The following is a 15549-nucleotide window of genomic DNA, read 5'->3' on the forward strand; positions in this document are numbered from 1 at the left end:
TCAAGTGATTCTCCTGTCTCACCCTCATGAGTAGCTGGGATTATGGGCGTGCACCACCAAACCCAGCTAATTTTTTATATTTTTGGTAGAGACGGGGTTTCACCATTTTGGCCAGGCTCGTCTTGAACTCCTGACCTCAAGTGATCTGCCTGCCTCAGCCTCCCAAAGTGCTGAGATTATAGGCATAAGCCACTGCACCTGGTTGGCATCTTTCTCTTTTAAAGTGAGCTGAATAGTGCACACAAGATTGGCCAGAAGATCCTGTCAGCCGCAGGTTTTGGGAGTGAGGGGAGGAAGACCCCTGAAGAATTCAATACATCGAGGTGGGCCAGACACACAGGGCAGATCTGGGCCTGCCACTAAGGGATCACACCAAGGGACCCAGACCTCTGATCTGCTCTCAATGTGCCCCTCCCCAAGGGAAGGCCAGCCGTGTGCTGCGGACTGCGAGAATACACTATCTTTACATGAAAGGGGATAGAAATGGAATTCTAGGAGATGCAGTCTATGGGGAGCCACGCTACGTACACTGTCTATACAGCACTCAAGAAAACGGCCAGGTCGCTCCTACCCTCATCCTGCAGCAGAGGGAGGTGTGGAGAAGTGAGAGCCCTGCCCAGGGTCGGGGGTCAGCGTTGTTACCATCACAGCAGCCTGTCTGGTCCACAGCAAGTGTTCAACAGACATCTGCAGAACAAAGGCTGAGCGAATGGCAGCCGGACGGGAGGCCAGGCTGCCCGGCCCCAGGTCCACGCTTTGATTCAGCCATGGGCTCTCAGGCCTGGTATCACCGATGTGCTCAATTTTAGAGCTCCGAGTCCTGGAGATTTGAGTTTCATTCTCTCAAGGCCCCCATGGAAAATGCAGACAGCATGCTTCACCCAGCACAAGCCCACAGAAGGGCCACGGCAGCTGAGTGGACTCACATCACATTCCCACGGTGTCCACGTGCAGCAGCACCTTACGGGGCTGTGTGGACCCCGCCAAGCCCTAGGCTGCCCCGAACCTGCTGCTGAGACACTCGCCCTAGCCAACGCCAGACCAAAGCATGTTCATCAACAAGCAAGCCGGAGAGGGGCTCACAGAACAAGGGGAGCAAAGACACTCACTCACCCGGATTCCTGTGAATCCTGGGAATCCTATAATTCCAGGGGGGCCGGCCACTCCAGGGAATCCTGGCAAACCAGGGATGCCGGGGGCTCCAATGTCTCCCTTGACTCCTTTGATGTGGCCGGGCCTCCCAGGCAGTCCAGGGATTCCCGACAGCCCCGGGATGCCTGGCATTCCTTGGATGCCTGCAAGAAGACCCCGCCTGTAACACTCTGGTGAAGACGCAGCGCCCGCCCTCCCGCAGTTTTCAATTTTGCAGCCCGGATGCATTTTGCTGTCTTAAGTGCTGAGAATCTGAAGACGGGAAGGTGGGGTTACTCTGGCATCAGAGAACAACCCTGCACCGGCTGTGAACACGCAGGGCACCCAGAGACAGAAAGCACAGGGAAACCGGCATGGGCGTCCTGGAGACGGAGGGCGTAGGAGCAGGGGCCCGGGGCGGGTCGGAAGCCTCACCTTTTGCGCCCAGGTAACCTTTCAGTCCCATAGGCCCAACGTCTCCTTTGTCTCCTTTGAGGTCTTTCATTCCCGGCAAGATGACGGGAGGTGGTCCTGGGGGCCCAGGGTCCCCTCGGCTGCCTGGAAGGGAATAGAGTGCTGTCATTCCTGGGGACTACAGCTCACACAGGACACAGGTGAATGCCTGGGCCCTGGGCCACGGGGCTGCACGTCTCCCCTAAGCGGGGAAGCCTCAGAGAAAAGGGCGGTGAACGCCTCTCTTCTCCATCGGAGTAGTCAGATTGGGTGGTGGCTCCAGGGTCTTGGGCCCGAGGCCGGTGTCGCTGAAAACAGGGCACCTCCCTAGTGGCAGGCGTGCCCGCCAGCAGATGCAGAGGGAGCGGTCACAGCCAGCTGGCTTCCATAGGATGTTTTGTGAGAGGGTCATTTTGTCATGTGTGCTCTGATGAGACTGTGATGTGCCTAGGTCCAAGCAGGAAGGCCTGTGAGGAAGGCGCCAGCTCTGTGCCTCCTGTAGGCGCCTTCACAGGGAGGAGAAGCGTGGAAGGGAGGTCTTGCGGGGTTCAGAGGAGCTGAGGAATTGCAGGAGGTGAGGGGCCTGGAGCTGCCGACCGGGCAGGAAACCCTGCTAGGTCAGGCTGCGGATGCCCCCGAATCCATCCTCAATGGAGAAGTGAGTGAAATTTGGCTGAGTGAAAACAATTGAGTTTCATTCTCTAAGCATTTACTGTGTGTTCAGTACTAGGCTAGAGACTGATGGGATCAAAATCATAAATTGGTCCTGACCCCAGAGTGTGCCCACCAGTGGAGGGATGGACACCCGCATGGACAGAGCTTGCCCACCAGTGCAGCGATGAATACCCCAGAGACAGAGCGTGCCCACCAGTGCAGGGACGGATACCCTCAGGGACAGAGCGTACCCACCAGTGCAGGGACGGACACCCCATGGACAGAGCGTGCCCACCAGTGGAGGGATGGACACCCTCATGGTTAACTCCTCCTCAAGGAGGCTTCAGGAAAAAGTTACTGTGGAGCTGAAAATTACCTAATTTTAAAATGACATTTTTTTCCTGAAATAGTCTGAAATCTGTTAACATGAAGACTATCTGAAAATGCAGGTGTAAGTAAAAATCTTAAAAAGAAAATGAGCACCCTAATTGCAATTTCCATTTTGCTGAAAACTTGTAAAAGCTATAGCTCTGGACAGTAGTAAGGTTTCCAGAACCAGCTGATTGATATATAATCACAGTGGCATATGTTCTGACATATTTGGTTCTCAGTCATGCCAGCATTTTGGTTCTCAAGAGGTTCCTTTGGTTAGGATTATTCCCTGATCACATGGTCAGTGTGTTGAAGCAGGGAGAAAGCCTTTGAGTTTTTGTTAGTTCATTTTGTTTGGTTTATCAGCTTCTAGCTTTAGGGTTCCTGGATGTGTGGGTTTTCAAAAATTCATTCTGGGCAATGTTACGCCATCATACAAGGGTCTTGACCAGGTAAGGAGGATGTTTACAGAGGAGCATACCTTTAAAACCTGGCTCACCAGCCAGACCCTTCAGACCGGGTATTCCGAAAAATCCAGCCTCGCCTTTGCTCCCTGGAAACCCGGGTCTCCCTTTGAGTCCAGGCATGCCTTGGAAACCATCCATGCCAGGTGAGCCTCTTTCTCCTTCAGAGGAAAGAAGAAAAGTGCTGGATTAGACACGAATAAAATGCACGGGACATTTCAATCTCACGTCTCCACAACATTTCGGCAGTGCAACTCAAGTGAGAAGTTCTGAGCCTAAAAGAGGGATTTCCAGGGACACCACCTTCTAAACAACTCTCTCTGTTGACCCCTGTTGTTAACAGACAGCGTTCCGGAGTCAGCCTGTCTTCAGACCGGACATTGGCAACAGGGAAACAGAAAGGTCAGGAAGGAAGACGAGGAGGGAAATCTGAAGGTGATGCCCGCCCGCCGGCATCAAGGCAAAGGCAGAAGGGAGCACCTGGCATGAAAAGGTGACAGAGGACCGCAGAAAGACGGATCAGTGTCTCCAGCAACGGAAGGACAGGCCAAGGTGTCTCAGCAACAGAAAGACAGGCCTATGTGTCTCCAGTAAGAAAAGACCAACCCATGTGTCTCCAGCAATGTTCACGGGCTGGAGGGCTCTGCTTCCAGACTGGCCTGCTTGTGCTGAAATAAACCTATCCCTGTAACCAACCACTTTGCTTTGCTTTGGTTTCAAGTTCACCAAATAACCTCTGGATCTGAATCCAGGCTCCTGAGTGGACCTCTCCACAAACCTCCCTGTGCAGAGGGTAATTTTTTTTTTTTTTTTTTGAGATGGAGTTCCGCTCTTGTTACCCAGGCTGGAGTGCAATGGCGTGATCTCAGCTCACCGCAACCTCCGCCTCCTGGGTTCAGGCAATTCTCCTGCCTCAGCCTCCTAGAGGGTAATATTTACACGAAGATGATGTTTCCCAGGGAGGAGCCGTCTGTCTTGGTAAATTCATAAACTGGCTTTGTGAGGCACATTGGCCCCACCTGCATCTAAGCAGCATGAAACAGCTGTCCTGGGGCTTCCGTCTCCTGGGTCAGGGGAGTCCCCAGGCCTTCAGCCTGCAGAATTGTGAGGCCAGCCCCACGGTCCATAGAGGTGCCCAGTGGAGCTGTCCTAGGTCGGAGTTCATCAGACCCAACCTCCCCACAAAGTGATCCAGTGGCTACAGTCACAATTACCTTTTAGCCCAGGGGCCCCAGGCATTCCATCAATTCCTTTAAACCCAGGGCTTCCTGGATGGCCTCGCTCTCCCGCCAAGCCAGCATCTCCTCTGTCACCAGAGACACCTTTCATGCCCACAGGGCCAGGAGCGCCTATGTCGCCGGGCTCCCCTCTATCTCCAGGCAGACCTGTCAGGAAGAGGAGCAAATTAAAGAGGGTGGACACACACACGGGGAAACCTCTCTTCTGCTTTTACCGCGTCGAGTGTTCGGTAAGAAAAGCTTCTTGGAGGAAAGTGGAAAATCTCCATGTTGGGGTGACTTTCCAAAGTGTGACAGGAGTGGGACCCTGGGGCTGGCCTTTCCGGAGAGGTCTTTGTCTGGAGGTTGAGGCTGTGCTGGTGGCACCAGCCAACATGGCTTTCCCGCTGCCGCCTTCAGAAGCCAAGGGACAAAGCTGTGTGGGTGCTGATGCGGCTGGGGGGCCTTACCAGCTCTGGCTGGGGCACCGCCACTGGGGTCAGCCAAGAGCTGGTCTACTCCTTGAGAACATCCCTAGCTCGGGGCTGGTCTGGAGGGACCCTCCAGCTGCCCATTCGCTGCCGCTGCCCTCTCTGGTCTCCACGTTCCCGCCTCATCATTGCTACTGTCGTGAGCTTGGCAGCTCCCAGCCCACGGTGGTCCTCCCGCCTCCCTCGACTCCAAGGCCTCCAATGGCTGCCTGCTAGGTCCCTAAAATGCCTTCTGAATGCATTTCTCTGCTAAAAACTGAAAAAGGCCCCCCGGGCCTCGAGGCTCTAACTCCTTACCTCATTATTCACTCCTCTTAACCTTTGGCCCAATCTTCCTATCCAAACTCCCAGCCCCTCACATCAGGCTCTCTTTCCCAGCTGGTTTGGGGGTTCGCAGGCTCCAAGTGTTCCCTGGGCAATCCTGCCTGTGCTGAGGTGATCCCTATTTCCTAGAGAGCACCCCACATCCCAGTCCCAGCCTTCTCCCTGGCTGGCGCCAGGTACTTCCTCCCTTAGGCTTGCTCTGACCTGCCTGTCCTGCCTTCTCTGGGTCGCTGGAGGCTGCATGGCCTAGTTCTGCTGGCTTGCCTGGGCTGAGTGGGAGCCTTTTAATGTGTGTGTCTCTCTCCCCACCTGAAGCTCCTTCAGGACAAGCTTTCCTATGGGTCTCGTACACGCCATGCAAGGCTGTGTTTAGCTGGTGCTTAGCAGCTGAGAACCAGCATGGCCCTGTTGGTACTGAGACGGGAGCCTGAACCACCGGCCCAGGTTTGCTACCCCGGGAAGCCAGTGTGTGTCTTCGAGGGGCATAGAGGTTCCCTAGCAAGACCTGCTAAGGTCCTGGACAAAGTTGTCGCCTGACTGTGGCAAACCAGAGAACTCTGGCAAGATCAGGCGTTTCTGAAAGGTGAACGTGGCCCATGAGACCATCCTCATCAGGCGATCGAGTCTTTCCTAGTCAGTGACAGTGTCCTTTGGTGACACACAACACTTCTTAAAAAGTTGTTTTTCTGGACAAAACAAAAATGTGAGAAACTTTACTGATTTCTCCAACCGGCGCTGACAGTTTCACTGGATGGTGGCGTGCAGGAGCCCAGGAAATGGCCGTGTGGAGTGCCAGGTGAGTGGCCCAGGCAGCAGCGGCCCCTTCACGTGGGTGACGCCATGGACGCTGTGCCCCTGCCTGCCTTCCGGGCCGCCTGTGCTGCCTGCCTTGGCCTCTGTGCGGTGGGCATGCAGGCCAGGCTCCCCTCCCTGCTCCTTTGCTCCAGCCCCCACCCCAGGCTTCCCTGACGGAGCCTCCTGTCTTTCCAACCTGCACTTTCAGGAAACAGTTTCTCCTCTCCACATCAGAGCGGGGATCCTGAACTTTTGCAGTGGGAATTTCTTTCTTTTTTTTCCTGATGAAACTTTCCCTAGACCTTTAATATATATATCAGGTACAGAGGAAGAGCCGATGTCTCAGGCTGTTTATGTCTCCTTGTTAGGTGAAATCCATGTTCTGGTTTGGGAATCCCTGCAGCTCTTAAGGGGTTCCATGGAATAGAGTTGGAGGGCGCCGCAGGGAAGGCAGTGCAGATTCTCTTGGCAGGCCCAGTGAGGACCCCACCCGTTTGTGGGAGAGCTGGAGCCTTACCTTCAAGGCCCAGGGTTCCTGGCAGCCCCAAAGGCCCCTCTGGGCCAGGAGCTCCTGGGAATCCATGCTGTCCTGGAGGCCCAGACAGGCCTGGCGGGCCGGAAGGTCCCGGGAAGCCCAGCTGGCCCTTCAGCCCCGGCATCCCAGGCATCCCTTGGCTTCCTGCAGGAATCAGAGACAAGAGCTGTGGAGGCCGACTCTGGACTGTTCATCACAGACAGCATCTCCCTCCACACACTCATTTCGTAAAAATAGGACTTCGTGTTTTTCTGGGCTTTGGAGAATCAGGAAAATACAAAGACGTATAAAGGGTAAAATCAAAGTAACGCACACTGTCACCCAGAGGTAGTGACCACCACTGACTATACTTCCTTCCTGCTCTCTTCTATTCCTATCAATAACTAGACATTTGCAGAGCTGACACCGCACTGTAAGTACAGTTTTAACCTAGTTTTTTTCACTTGACATTATATTTTGAACATTTTGCCACATTCAAAAATAGTCTTTGCAAACATTTAAAATAACTGCATGAATAAAACTATCATATGGACACAGTGAATGCATTCCATCACATCCTCCCCACTTTTTTTGCTTTTGCAAAAGGCACTGTCAGGAATAGTTCGAGAGTTTTCTCTTCTTGGTATGTTTATCCATGTCCATGTTGTAGGTAATTTCTTTAGGAAACTGTCCGAGAAACTGACATCATGTATCAAAGCAAACACTAACTTAATGTTTTCTGAAAGATACATCATGCTGATTTCAGAAAGTCTGAACCCAACCCATTTATTCCACCAGTGTGTTTCCAGCACTGATGCCAGCGTCGAAGCATCACGGAACCCAGGCAGTCGTGACGCCGTGAAACATGGTGCCGGTGGGATCCGCCTGCTCGTTCTGCGGTATGATCCACGTTTCTTTCTCTTGGTTATTATTTTTTGTTGAAGTTTTAGGTCTTTGCTCATATCTTCTCTCTCCCTTGCTTTCTTTCTTTTTAAAATAGAGACAGGGTTTTGCCAAGTTGCCCAGGCTGGTCTCAAACTCCTGAGCTCACCTGATCTGCCCGCCTGAGCCTCCCAAAGTGCTGAGATTACAGGCACGAGCCACCACACCCGCCTCTCTGCTCCGATTGTCCTTTGGGGGTTTTGATATTTTTCTGATAGATTTTACTATTCCTCATACACACTGATGAATTTTTCTTCATTATCTATTGTAAAGCTTATTCTGCTGCTGAAACTTGAATTTTGCTTTTGATGTGTAGGATATTGACATTTGTATCCGAATTTCATATATTGTGTGTGTGCACATGTGTGATTTCTTCTCTTCATTTTTAGGTTTGAAATACCCTGTCCTGCCCAGTGGTCAGATACCAGGAGCATCTATTTTCTTCTAGTTTTTTTTTTTTAACACTAGCTCCCTGGACCTGCTTGTATCCAGGCGTCTTCCCCTCTCTTCTCAGAGCTTAACGCCTGTTGCAGGCACTGTCTGATTCTAACGGTGGAGGTGCACACTCCTGCGTGACTTTCCAGTCCACACTCACGCAGCCTCATAGCCGTCCTGCAGGTGTGCAGGGCTGGTCCAGGACAGGGAGGCAGACGAGTGCGGGGATGTACAGGAGGGGGCAGCGACAAAAGGGACCCAGTCAGTCTTGGACCGACCCAGGACCGAGAGGCAGGCTGCTGACTCTGCGCTGTCTGACTGCGGCAACCTGCAGCGAGGGAGAAGGCTGACTGGGCAGGAGGCGCACTCGAAGCCACGTCTGAAATGAGATGCTCGGAGATGCGCGGACACATCGATTCTCACCCCCTCCCGTAGTACTGTGGGAAGTGAGGACACTGTTATTTTCTGGATTTCTATCTTTAGGGTGAAGAGCTCCGGGGGGAATGGATGGTGAGTGTGTGCAAATGGTTGTGAAGAGTAGGCAGCAGCACTGCAGGCGGTAAAGGTTTGGCAGTGATGGCAGATCCACTCCACTCCTGTTCAGTGACAAGAACAATGGGGTGGGGACCTGACGGACACAAGGTAACATCCGTAACCCAGGGACAGGGACTGTGAGGGAACCCAGGAGCTGAGCAGGAGAGATGGCCTCGGCTGGGGCCAGCAGGGCTGGCGGCGGTCTGCTTGTGCTTCCGAGCGCTGCCCCTCCCGGAAGTGGACAGCCAGGCTGTGGGTGAACATGCATGAATCCCCGCTGCCCCTGCAGGGACTGCCTTGCAAAAATCAGGCACTGGGCGCTTTGTGATTATTTCTTTGGAGCTGTTTCGGGTTATTTTCCATTTATAGACTATCTGTTAAAAAAGGAACAACTGCTAAAAATCAGCCTCCCTCAGCAAAATCACATCTCATCTGTGGATGTGGCATGACTTTATTCCCAGAGTTCTGCTCAGAAGTGCAGGGCGCACCTGTGTGTGTTTGTGGCGGCCCCACACAGCCAGTCGAATGGAAGCAGGACCTGTCTGCACGCTGCTCCTGTCGCTGGTGGGCAGAACTGAAACTGAAATAGTGACCTGGAATTTTGATGCTCTGGGAGTCAGGATTTTTACCATCCAAAATATTCTGCCTAACAAGGTATATGAGGCTTAACGTCATAAAGGTGATGCTGATCGTGGTGAGGACCTTAATAAGACATTGAAAGCAAGCCTGCTGCCGTTTGTTTTCATGCTCAAACATTCTGAAGCCTGCAGGAAGTAATTAAGTTACAAAAACTCTACCAGAAGTACCCTTATGTCAAAGACCTTGGGGCAGGAGTTTTACAGCTGGGTTGCAGGTGGACACTCGAGCCACCTGTGTGTGTCCTTCACTTTGCCTTCTGTGAGCTCATTTAAGTGCCTACCAGAAGGCTGCCACATGGAGCCCATCTCTCAGCGCCCAGTCCTCGGCTTCTGCAGACGGCACTGATTGGTATCTTATCTTCCATAAATGACACAGAGAGTCAGGAGCACTGAAAAGGGGAGACCTGGATGGCCCAGCACAAGGTCTTTCCGACCTGTCATTTCACCCAGCGACCTGCTCTAGCTGGCTTGGTTCAGGGTTGGATGTGTATTAAGTGTGATTATGTGTGAGTGGGCATAGGCATGTGTATGGGTATGTGTGGTGTGTGAGTGTATGATCATGTGTGAGCATGTATAGGCACGTGTGTGGGTATGTGTGGTATGTGAGTGTGTGATGTGTGTGTACAGGCACACGTGTGGGTATGTATGGTGTGAGTGTGTGATCATGTGTGAGTATGTATAGGCACGTATGTGGGTATGTGTGGTGTGTATGTGTGATCATGTGTGAGTGTGCATAGGTATGTGTGGGTATGGTGTGTGTGTGATCATGCGTGTGTGTGCACAGGCACGGTGTGGGTATGTGTGTGATCATGTGTGTGTGCATAGGCACGTGTGGGTATGTGTGATCATGTGTGAGTGTGCACAGGCATGTGTGTGGGTATATGTGGTGGGTGTGTGATCATGTGTGAGTGTGCACAGGCATGTGTGTGGATATGTGTGGTGGGTATGTGTGTGATCATGTGTGAGTGTGCACAGGCATGTGTGTGGGTAAGTGTGATGGGTGTGTGATCATGTGTGAGTGTGCACAGGCGTGTGTGGGTATGTAGTGTGTATGTGTGATCATGTGTGAGTGTGCATAGGCACATGTGTGGGGATGTGTGGTGTGTGATATGAGTGTGCATAGGCATGTGTGTATGTGCAGTATGTGTGTGATCATGTTAAGTGTGCATAGGCATGTGTGTTGGTATGTGTGGTGTGTATGTGTGTGATCATGCATAGGCACGTGTGTGGGTATGTGGCATGTATGTGTGTGATCATGTGTGAGCATGTATGTGCATAAGTGACTGTGTGTGTGTACATGCATGTACTCTGGCCACCATAGGCTCTTCCTTGCTCTCTCTGTGAACTGTGGCACCCATGGGCTCTCCCTAGTATCAACAGCTAGGGGTGCTGATCAGTCTCATCATCATCAAAACTTTCCTCTTCCGGGTCTCACTCCCTTGAGCCCTTGCTAGGAATCTGACACACATCCAAAAACCAATTCAGGCTCCTGAGCTTCATGTGTTCACCGGCCAGTCAAGGCCTAGCCTCTGCCTCGCCCAGGATGCCTGATGTGGGCTGATGGCAGAATCAGGGGAGGGGCACCTGCTTCCCACACCACAGAGAAGCCTCTTCGGCCTGGGGTTGGCAGCCGGGACTAACGACACTGCCATCAACATATCAACAGTGAACATGTCAAGTCACATTTTCTTTTCTTCTTTTCTTTTTGAGACAGGGTCTCACTCTGTCACCCAGGCTGAGGTACAGTGGAATGATCATAGCTCACTGCAGCCTCCAACTCCTGGGCTCAAGGGATCCTTCCCCCTCAGCTTCCCATGTAGTTGGGACTGCAGGTGCACACCATGCCCTGCTAATAATTTGCCTGGGCTTCCCCCAACACGGACATTCCATTCACGGCATCACCTTCCGTTAAAGCTCGGGGCTGGCATTCCCAAAGCCAAGCTGGTATCAGTTGAACCCTTAAAGCCACTGGACGCCTTGCCACTGCCACTCATGAAACCATAGGTGCTCTGTCTACTCTGATAGAGATACCTCGATAACATTGTAAACAACATTAAGATATTTTTAAAAAGTATTACTTTTTACATCAATAAGATTGCATTCCAGATTATTGCTATTTTCCTTCTTCACCTCTGACCTAGCATGGCCAGGCCCATCTTTTCCTCATACCCACTGAACGGAGTCTGCGGAGAAAGCCAGTGAGCCTGTCATGGCCAGATGTATGCGACTTGAGAACTGATGACATCAGGCAATGTGTACCTGTCAAAGGCCTCAGATGGCCAGACCGCACTGGCTACCGGATGTAATCACAGCGTTGTCATAGAAACATTCTATAGGAGCGCTGGAACAATGTGGAGAAGGTATGCATCGCCAGCACCATGGGCGCCGCTGCTTCCTACCAAATCCCCTGGAAGGGACTGGGCTCCTCCTTGGAAGCCACTGGGATGGGGCCTCTGGCTCCCCCATGAGGCACTTACCTCTGAATCCAGGGGAGCCTCTGTCTCCAGGAAGGCCTTTCAGCCCAGGGTGTCCAGGCACGCCAGCATCTCCCCGTGGTCCAGGCTGGGCTCCCAGAACTTCTCCAGGAAGGCCCTTGTCCCCGGGGGGCCCGTCTGGACCTGGCAGGCCAACAGGACCTGGGAGTCCATCTGGGCCAGGGAGGCCCGCTGCACCTTTGGATCCTCGGGGTCCTATGAACCCTAAAAGGAAACACGGGTGGGCCCCAAACCACAAGTTACCATGATGGCATTCTAAGAGAAGTGTCAAAGAGAGGCTGGAAACAGCAAAAAATTGCCTACAGGGTCCTCAGAAGGCATTCCTTAGCTCGAGGCCCTGTCCCTGTCACCCATCTTGGAAGCTACAACCCTCGCCACATTGCTCTGTTGGTTACGCTGCTTCTGCTCACCCTGCCATGCAGCCCCCAGCCCTAAAACTGAGCAAAGGTGGGTAAGCCTGTTAAGAACGCCTCCTTGGACCTGGATTTGCGTAATTCATGGGTTCCCCTGCTTTGCACATAAGCCGCAAAGCGTAGCTTTTGTGGGACCTTCTAGGTTGTGGTGAGTGAGGAACAGCGCTTTGGGATGGAAAATCCCAGGGAGGCGGGAACAACCAGGGCCGTCAGAGCCAAAATGCTGCCCGCTGTAGAAACAGTCACATCTCCCTGGTAGAAACCTGTCCCTGTCCGTTTGGAAACACACCCTCTGTTGTACTGAAAACCACCAAGTCCCTTCTGTGGATAGAGGGAAGGTAGCTGTCCTGTGTCCTTCATGGGTGCCACTGGATAAAATGATCTCATCAGGTCACTTCCTTTTTCGGTGCAGTCAGCCCTCATGTGGCCTCAGAATGAACTCCCACAGCTGACAGTCACATTGCGCTCAGAAGGAAAGGTTTCTGAGGTCACCCACCCGCCTCGCCCCGCTGCGCAATGAGAAGCCTGGCATGTGGTTCCGTGGGACAGGATCAGGTACACGGCAGGCTCGGCACTCCCACATTTGGATATGGAAAAGGGAATGTTCTCTGTGTTCTCCGGGGTGTATCTCACCAAAAAGATCCAAAGAGCAGGGCCTTGGGTCCTCCTGGAGCTGTCCAGCCAGCCCTGCTCATGAGGAGCTGGGAGTGACTGGTGCACCCGTGCTTGGCACACAGAATAAAGGATTTGGATTCAGCTGACACTAATCAGTGGGACCGTACTCAGAGTTTTAACGGTGTGATTTACTCACACAATGAAGAGACATGACTTTCCCTGGCAATGTTAGCAACTGTACCAGGGAGCTGGGCACTTGGGTTTACATGCGTGGATCTTAGCTGTGGAATGGACGCTCTGTTTTTTGCATCCTTGATTTGGGTGTTTCATCCTCTTCCGCATGTGGGGACAGAAGTATATTTCAGCACCATAAAAAGCAACATGCGTTCCAGAAACTGACCCGTTCCTCAGTCACCACCCACCCCCGGCCTGCCCCAGCCTCCGTGTTCATGATGTAAGGGCTCACACTTCATGGTGGGACAGACTTCCAGCTCACGTGGGCAACTGCCCAGAACGCCTGATAAAGGGCACATCCCATCCATTCCCCCTACAGGGGGCCCTGTATGGAGTTCACGTGCACACGGCAATGCACGCCGATCATAATCGCTAGAACACCTTCACGCTCACAGCAGGACGCTGCTCAAGCATTATTATCCTGCTTTCAAAATCACGAATGCTTAAACTTAGCATATATGAAATCATGAGCGTGACAAAGCTGCACTTCTTAATATTTAGACACTTCCAGCAGGGCAACAAAACCAGAGACCCGCCCTCCGGGGCCGCAGAGTTGTTCTCAGCAGGGCCCTGATACAGACACAGGAAACCTGCTTCCCATCGCATCATAGGAAAGGAAACAGGGTCAGGGTTTGGAACAGTCCCTATGGGCTGCATGTGAAATTCAGAAAGATGCCAGCTATCAGGGACTGACACATAGCTCTGCACTGAGGCTTCAATGCAGCTGTCTGAGTGGAGGTCAGGGGAGAGGCAGGCTCGACTAGTGTTCACTGGGAATATTTGCAGGATGTTCAACCTAAGGACGCAATAGTGCTGACGTGCTGTGTGATGTTCCAGGTGTGGGGAGCGCTTTATTCAGCTTCTAGAGCCTGGCTGAAAAGGAACCCTGATAAGTTGGAGTCCTAGAAGGTTGATGGGAATTCCAGGGGCATGGAGATGCTGTCACTAGGAAAGTGTGTGTTCCTGGGGTCAGTTCTGTCTGTTCACAAGGCGTCTGCGAGAGATGTGGCCCCCTCTCTCCGGGTATGTGGTTATGAGGAAGTCGACTGTGTGGCTCAGGAACAGCCCAGTGAGAATGCCTGGGAGGCGGGCTGTATCCAGGGAGGAAATTTCTAGCAACAAGAGAGTTCCAGTGTGCCACAGGTTCTAGGTGACAAGTGTGGTTCCAGAAGAGGCTGGAAGAACCTGCCCAGGACCCTGTGGAAGGATGTTTCATCATGGATAGAAAGCTGTCCGCATGGCTTCCATGGTTTCACTAGACAAACTGTTGAAGATGTGCGTGGCTGGGCTCAGTGCCTCACGTGTAATCCCAGCACTTTGGAGGCTGAGGTGGGCAGATCACCTGAGGTCAGGAGTTCGAGACCAGCCTGGCCAACATGGTGAAACCCCATCTCTACTAAAAACACAAAAATCAGCCAGGTGTGGTGGCGCATGCCTGTAATCCCAGCTACTCAGGAGTCAGAGGAAGGAGAATTGCTTGAACCCAGGAGGTGGAGGTTGCAGTGAGCTGAGACTGTACTACTGCCCTCCAGCCTGGGTGAGAGAGTGAGACTCCATTTCATTAAAAAAAAAAAAGACTTGCATGCCCTCACAATCGAGGCACTGCCATCACACCGCCTGTGGCACAACCACAGGACACCTGTGTCTGCTGCTGCCGGACTGTGTTCCAGAGCACGTGACACACAGCGGGGGCTCCCCACCACAGCTGGTTAAAGGCAGCACACTCATGCTCCTCCACATACAGATTAATGCCCAAGCTTTTGCAGCCATGTCATGAGAGGGCTATTTATGCCGTGAATGATTGTCTCAGGAGAGAGTAGTTTTGTGTTGCCCTTAGAATCTTAACTAACGCTAAGAACAGTCAATCTTAACTAACGCTAAGAACATACCCAGGAGACAGGTGTTGTGGAGAATGGCCATTCCACAACACCTGTCTCCTTTTTCCTGCAAGATCTGTAGGTAGCTTCTGCAAAAACCCAGTATGTCAGTGATGGAAAAGCAAGAATTTCTAACATCCCATGGACAAGTGAAAGTTGTCAAGTATTTGTCAGAACAGTTTCTACACACTGGAAGAAAACAGAGCTGGATGCTGATGAACCACACATGGGCCGCCCCCACCCCCTGGAACCCAGGGGCTGAATGGGGGTCCGACCTGAACTCACCTGGGGGTCCTGGGAACCCTTCACGACCTGGGTCTCCTGGCAAGCCTTTGGGTCCTGGTCCTCCATCAGCTCCTGAGAAGCCTGGGGTTCCTCGGAGGCCTTTGGCACCTAAACACCCAAATAAACCACAAAGCACATCAGGTCCCACGAGGATGAATGGGCATGGCCATACTTGGCAACCAACTTAATGTGGATCTCATGAAACCGGGAACTAATGGGGCTGGGGGAATGGCAGCCGAAACAGCAGCTCCAGGCTTACAGAGTGATCTTCAGTGTTTAGTAATGGGGCTCCGGGCTTACAGAGTGATCTTCAGTGTTTAGTAATGGGGCTCCGGGCTTACAGAGTGATCTTCAGTGTTTAGTAATGGGGCTCCGGGCTTACAGAGTGATCTTCAGTGTTTAGCAATGGGGCTCCGGGCTTACAGAGTGATCTTCAGTGTTTAGTAATGGGGCTCCGGGCTTACAGAGTGATCTTCAGTGTTTAGTAATGGGGCTCCGGGCTTACAGAGTGATCTTCAGTGTTTAGTAATGGGGCTCCGGGCTTACAGAGTGATCTTCAGTGTTTAGTAATGAGGCTCCGGGCTTACAGAGTGATCTTCAGTGTTTAGCAATGGGGCTCCGGGCTTACAGAATGATCTTCAGTGTTTAGTAATGGGGCTCCGGGCT

The 15549-nt window shown here is 52.4% G+C and overlaps 1 protein-coding gene across 1 annotated transcript in view; it reads right to left on the bottom strand.

The window, feature by feature from the left end:
- The window catches only part of COL4A2 (collagen type IV alpha 2 chain), a 200266-nt gene that overhangs the window by 23730 nt on the left and 160987 nt on the right, over positions 1 to 15549 (bottom strand). The window contains exons 28-34 of the mRNA XM_003928248.4: positions 14884 to 14991; positions 11442 to 11663; positions 6419 to 6580; positions 4289 to 4459; positions 3092 to 3235; positions 1567 to 1689; positions 1114 to 1295 (exon numbers count right to left, since the gene is read on the bottom strand). Of these exons, the coding sequence (XP_003928297.2) occupies positions 1114 to 1295; positions 1567 to 1689; positions 3092 to 3235; positions 4289 to 4459; positions 6419 to 6580; positions 11442 to 11663; positions 14884 to 14991 (1112 nt within the window). The remainder of the gene's footprint in view (positions 1 to 1113; positions 1296 to 1566; positions 1690 to 3091; positions 3236 to 4288; positions 4460 to 6418; positions 6581 to 11441; positions 11664 to 14883; positions 14992 to 15549) is intronic.

Source organism: Saimiri boliviensis, chromosome 16 (genome assembly GCF_048565385.1).
Source record: "Saimiri boliviensis isolate mSaiBol1 chromosome 16, mSaiBol1.pri, whole genome shotgun sequence".
Taxonomy (NCBI): domain Eukaryota; kingdom Metazoa; phylum Chordata; class Mammalia; order Primates; family Cebidae; genus Saimiri; species Saimiri boliviensis.